The sequence below is a fragment of the Theobroma umbraticum genome, unplaced genomic scaffold (genome assembly GCF_002168275.2).
Source record: "Theobroma umbraticum cultivar Fairchild unplaced genomic scaffold, ASM216827v3 scaffold_55.0, whole genome shotgun sequence".
Lineage (NCBI taxonomy): Eukaryota > Viridiplantae > Streptophyta > Magnoliopsida > Malvales > Malvaceae > Theobroma > Theobroma umbraticum.
In genome coordinates this window covers 483,174-489,266 of record NW_018397270.1, presented here as the reverse complement: position 1 = coordinate 489,266, position 6,093 = coordinate 483,174, and the positions used below count along the sequence as shown (strand labels likewise).

At 36.0% G+C, this 6,093-nt stretch overlaps 1 protein-coding gene across 2 annotated transcripts in view; it reads right to left on the bottom strand.

Moving 5' to 3' along the window:
• The window catches only part of ACA9 (autoinhibited Ca(2+)-ATPase 9), a 29,250-nt gene extending 24,155 nt beyond the window's left edge, over nt 1-5,095 (bottom strand). Inside the window, exons 1-4 of one of the 2 annotated variants that reach the window (XM_021441278.2) lie at nt 4,904-5,095; nt 4,212-4,492; nt 1,002-1,118; nt 880-919 (exon numbers count right to left, since the gene is read on the bottom strand). In XM_021441278.2, coding sequence (XP_021296953.1) covers nt 880-919; nt 1,002-1,118; nt 4,212-4,385 — 331 coding nt within the window. In that variant the 5' untranslated portion in view covers nt 4,386-4,492; nt 4,904-5,095. The remainder of the gene's footprint in view (nt 1-879; nt 920-1,001; nt 1,119-4,211; nt 4,493-4,903) is intronic. The other variant, XM_021441279.2, reaches the window with a different exon arrangement.
• Nucleotides 5,096-6,093: the final 998 nt, after the last annotated feature.

Sequence of the window (6,093 nt, the reverse complement as noted above, 5' to 3'; positions counted from 1 at the left end):
TATATATATATTATAGTGTGTGTGTGTGTGTATTATTCTCACTCAATCCATATTGTATATCCCTATTTGGCTTTTACACAGATCAAGGAAAAATCTTTGACTTTAGTGTATTTTACATTAAAATTCCTTTTCTAAAATGATGTTTCATGGTTTTTAATGTGAAAAAATGAATCACGAAAATAAAATTTGAAATATATATAAAAAAAAACAAGAGTATTAAGTTTAAAAAATGGAAATATAACATGGTTTTGGGCCATCAAAAAAGAAGAGACAAACAAAGGAAATAGGATTGAAGGGGTTTTTGCATTTGGTACATATACGTATATTACGTTGAAAATATAAAAATCAGAAGTTAAGTTAGGCTTGCAAGCTACTCAAGAAGAGTATTAAAAAACTTGAACTTGGCTCAACTCATTTAGCAAGTACTTGAGCAGGTACTTGAGCTCAAGCTCAACTTAATAGTACATCAATCGAACTCAAGTTTATATTAGGCCAAGCCCAAATAGCTCTCAATTAGCTTAATGTCCCACTCAAGAATACATAGGTATAGCTAGGATTTCTAACTTAAGAAGCGAAGTGGTTAGATACTATAAGAGTCCGACTATACCACAGCCGAGAAATGGAGAAGTCATAATTGATTGCTTTCTAATTGAGCTACAAATTTCTAATATGAAAAGATTCTTCTATCCTATATGCTATACCACATTCATATTTCTCCAATCACTTTCCAAACAATGTAAGCTGAACTTCAAGGTCACCACTATATCTCTACTATTTTCCCAAAATAGGAAATTGTATTAAAAATATAGAAAAAGAAAGTCCTTAAATATAGAATTGTTAGTAAAACTATAGCTAAATATTTTTCACAAAGCAGCTTACCAATTTGCTTTTCCCCAGCCAATTTGAAGAGCAACGCTGCCTGGAGCAATAAGCACACGTTAGTAGAATTTACTGAAATAAAAATATCTAAGTGAAATATCAATCAAAGTATTTAACATTACCCTTATGACTTGGGCATGAGCTCTAATCATCCGCTTTCTTTGCTCTTTTTCTTCTTCCTTTCTCAAGTCCAAAGTGTACCGAAATCGACGAGAAGCATTTAGCACAAGTGCCGCTTGCTATAAAAGAAAATAAAAATTAGTCCAAACTAAGAAAAAAAAAGAGTCCCCTGTCCTCATCTTACCAAAGACCATATATTAAAAACCAATTAGTGCATACAGAGAAACCATGAATTCAACATCGACCATCGCAAATAATAAAAAGCAAGATTAATTAGTAATGCTTGGTTATAAAGGCATCAAATTTTTGCAGGTAAAATAGATAAGGCATCCATAATTAAAGGCCCCAAGTCCATCTAAATGAAAAAGTCCTTAAGAAGATGTCTGACAACCAACAGGTCATTTGCAAGGAGACACCTCAAGCACTAGAACTTGGGATTCCAATTATAGGTCTCAAGTTAGAGTCCCAGGAGGGATGAAGTGGGATCATGGGATGGGAGAGTGCAACCTCCCATTATGTTGTTCAAAATCCTTATGCAACAAATAATAACAAAAAGGGTCAAAAGCACTATTTCATAACATAAGGTCAATTTACAATAATAATAATACAAAACACACCCAATTGTCAAACAAATGAATACCATAATTCGAGAGAGCAAAGTTTATGATCTATCTGCAAGCTTCTTAAAAAATATTGTTGAGGTCCACAACATGCCCGACACAAATGGTTGACGTAGATTTACAAGGACAATATTGCATGAGGCATTCCCACATATTTTACCTTTATATAATCAAATCAGCCAACCAAACCTACAATTACCCATTACCCCTTTTCTGGAATATGAGGGTAAATATTCAAAAATTTCAAGGAACACACAACCACATCATACAAAAGATACTCAAGAAGACCTTGTCACTGACTGCAACTACAAGATATGCCACCCTTCCAAGGATCTATGCAACAACAAACCAAAACTACACCCAATTCAAACAAACTAATTAAAATCATACCTTGTACGAAAAATCTCAAGGTGCCAGAGAGTCACAAACTTAGTAGCAATAGCTGCACTTTCTAAAATATACCGAAACTTGCAAGAAAAAGGAAGATCCTCAGAAAACTAATTCCAGTGGATAAGCAAAGAATCCAGCCTTTAAGGGTTTCACTTCTACTAGAAACATTGATTGTACCTCAATGATAACTAGGACTGTACTTATAATGTCACCCTAATAGTTCAAACAAATAATACCCTCTTCGATAAATAAATCAAAAAAAATACCCTCTTCGATAAATAAAAAATTAATTGGGTCTACCATACACAAATGAAAATGAGGTAACTGAACATAAAGATATGATCTCCTTCGCTGGCTGTATGTGTATCTTTTGCCAATCACTTATGAAATATTAAAAGTTACACTCTACAACAAGGTTAGGGAGCATTCTACACACAAATGAAGGGTTACTGATAAATGACCATAATTGATAACTGCCCCAAGGTGCAAGGTTATGGAGAGTATCATGAAGCAATATCAACAACGAGCACTTGTCGACATTGTTGCTTAATTCCTAGGTTTTGAACACAGTAAAGACTCAGGAGTTCCCCAACAATCTCATGATAGGCCCTCTAGGACACACTAGGATGCTTCCTGCTTGTAGCATACTGACTTCAACACCCTCCCTCAAGTCTGCCTATTTCAAAGCACCATATGCTACATGGGACTTATTGACTCCCTAAAAAATGCACTGTCATTACTCACTATTATTGTATTATCTTTTCAGATTAATTTCACTGTATCTGTGAGTTAAAGTTTTCTTTGAGCTGCAAGGTGCACCTCATTGAGACCAAAAAATTTCTTACGCAACTTGCAAAGCATAGAAGCCCATTCTCTTTATCAATAACTTATAAAGAAAGGGGGACAAAATTGCAAGGATGACTTGCTTGTTCCCCATCCAAAACAAAAATTGAATCTTAGCTTAGCTGCTAGACATTGCAAAGCTAAAACAACAAAAGGCAATCTTCTAATTTTACTTCTAAAGTAGTGCATGAATTGAGTCCATTGAGTATCTCAATCCCGAACCTTGCATAATCAAGTTTCCAACTTCCAATAACACCATCAATTTTTGTCCTCATACAATCACTTATAAAATTTCTTGGTGAACATCAGACGATTCAATAACTACATATCCCCAGATAGCCTTCAGCTTGAGAAATGCACTTAGAAAAAAATTAATATAGATTTACATCCTCATAACTGCGAACCAAAGCTGAGAAGGGAGAAACCGAAGTTAAATTACAATTGCATCCCAATTGTAACGCTAGCTTGGTCACTACATAGTTTGGAGGGAAAGCAACAACAAATGGCATGGCAAAGCTCCTGAATCTGTTAATGCTTCAATGACATGCTTAGAAGAGGTTATCAAGCTCAAGCTTAACTGCGTGGAAAATGCTGCAAACGTGCTAACAAGCTTCTATGCCATAAAAGGGGTTGGCAGAAGAAACCATAGCAGAATAATCAATGTTCATTTTTTTTTTTTTTAAAAGTAGTCAGTTGTATGCTTACTGTCAGTTGACATACATTTGTTTTTATCCTGTTTGCTTCAATGCTTTTGCAGGAAGTTTAACTTTGTCACTGGGCATTCTGCTTTCTTTGGATAAATAAAATTGCAGTTATCCAGGAAAAAAAGACCACATAATTGTAAACCAACCACTATTCAGGCTGATCATATAGCATCCTTTTGCAAACTAACTGCTCATTCCAATGATTGATTCAAAAATGCAGCCCAATATCAAGAAAATAGCCGTACTTTTTCACCCACAATTCAGTTCATTCCGGCTGCACATATAAATTTATAAAATGACAGCACGTTGCGCAAAAGTATCATACAAAAAACAAAAGAAAAGCAAATGCCAGACATAATGGATCCTCTATTCTCATGTTCATCCAAGCATTGAAATAAGTGATACAAATCTGCAATGTGATGATCCCCATTGCTTAATCCATCACTAATGAATCCTCCTCATCCATTGCAACCAATAACAAGAGAAAAGGACAACAGCTTACATATAGAATTGAAATGGAAATCCACTTAAAAACCATTAAATCCTATACAAATCACATTTTTGTCCTTAAATCTTTCTTTGTTATTACAGTGTGAACGGCATAGGTAGGGGAGAGAAGAACAAGAAGAAGAAGGAGAGGAGAAAAAGAGATTACCCGCCAGCGCTGGAGCGTCTCAGGGGGAGCATTCTTGGTGTGAGCGATGTCAAAGGGATCGGAGGGGTCGGCATCAGGATCAAGGTGATTGTTGAGGTCATCATTGTCCTTGGAAGGGCCGGCCTCCATGTCTTCCAGGTGGAGTAGACCATTGCCCGATGAAACACTACTCATGGCGACGTTGATCCCAAATCACCCAAAAGCACAAGACAACTGTCGCAAGGGAGATGGCACACCCGCACAAATCAATGGCGCAAACGCCTTATACGGAGGTGGGCCACCTCGAGCACAAGCAGAAAAAGCCCAGAGCTCTCAGAATCACACCCCAAATCTATCTTATTTCTATTTTAAATACTCCAACAAAACTAAAATAAAATTTTCCAAAAAAACCAAACAAAAATCAATAAGAAAAATGAAAATCAAACGCCTCCAAACCGTATTGCCCAAATGCGTGTTCCTATTGGTGGGAAATCCACAAAAGGCGGAGGCTTTTGTTTCGGTTACCATTCGGTGGCAATAACAGAAAATGCCTAATCGTGTGGTTTCAGGGAATCGCAAATCCCGGAGGATAGCGCAGCATAACATCGTTTTTGTGGACAAACTGATCTCATTTTGTTTGCAAGGGAAAACGAAAATACTACTCCCAAGTGATTGAACCAAAAAAGAAACAACAAAGCATCAAAGACAGTTACCAGAAACGCAGGGAATATTCCCGATGGCTTCGCAGATGAAAGAAACGACGTCAAGAGATTGGAGTTGATTTCCCATACGAGTCATCGCCCGACCGAGAGTGAGTGCAAGAAAACTACTCCTTTTTTTTTTAATTAATTCCAAAAGGGAAATACGAAGTTTCTGCGAAGTTTCCTTCATGCTTGACCAACGAGGCAACATTAGTCCTGCCATTAGTACCATTATCTCGCGATTTCCATAGTGCAAAATACGACTTTACCCACTCACAGAAACCGCATTGCCTTTAGTACCAACAATTTACGAATTCTTACACGTGGAATACTCTTATTCCCCTGTTCTTCCATTGTTTTTTTTTTAACAATCACCTCTGCCCTATAGAATAAATAAAAATATCTTTCAATAATTTTGAGCATTACCGTATTATAAAAATACAATTTGATCATTTTTCAATAAAATTTCTTTATTGGAGGGTGGCAAAGATCCCTTAGAACTTCAAAAGCAAGCTCAGCCATGGAGTCTCCGTTCTTATCATCCTTGGGTTGCTGGGTTTGGGAGCTTTTTCCTCTACAAAAAACCATTGTTTCATGAACCAAGGGATGCTTGCTTTTATTTAAATTTTATAATTATTTAATCTCAACCCTCATGCTCTAAGGGCATTGACATGTTGCCTCTTGATCACTTTTTCCATTTGACTGAGTTCTTCAGCCGCGTTGCTTCACTCCAAAGATCAGGGATGTCTGTGTCGCTGTCCAAGAAATTATATCACAAGCCTACAACTTGAATAAAGTTGATTGAGCAATCATTTTATTCTCAAGCGTGCTCTTGGAGAATGATGTCACCCCATCTAAGTGAAAAAGACTCGTATATTTATACTCGAGTAGTGTGATAAAATTAATTTTATTATTATCTAAAAAATTATTGTTGAGATTATCTAATTATTTGAAATGTTGTTGGAGATAAATTATGGATAACATTCAGCTCTATCTATTAAAGAGATAGACATCCACTTCCAGCCCAAATATAACAACTTAGATTTCATTTACTCACTTAAATATTTACAATCAATAATTCATGATTCACATCAATTATCGAATAAGATACCACAATTCATTGCAAAAATTGGTGTTTAGACATACATTTGTACTTCTCTATAGATATGTGTGTTAGTGCAATAACCTAAATATGTATAATT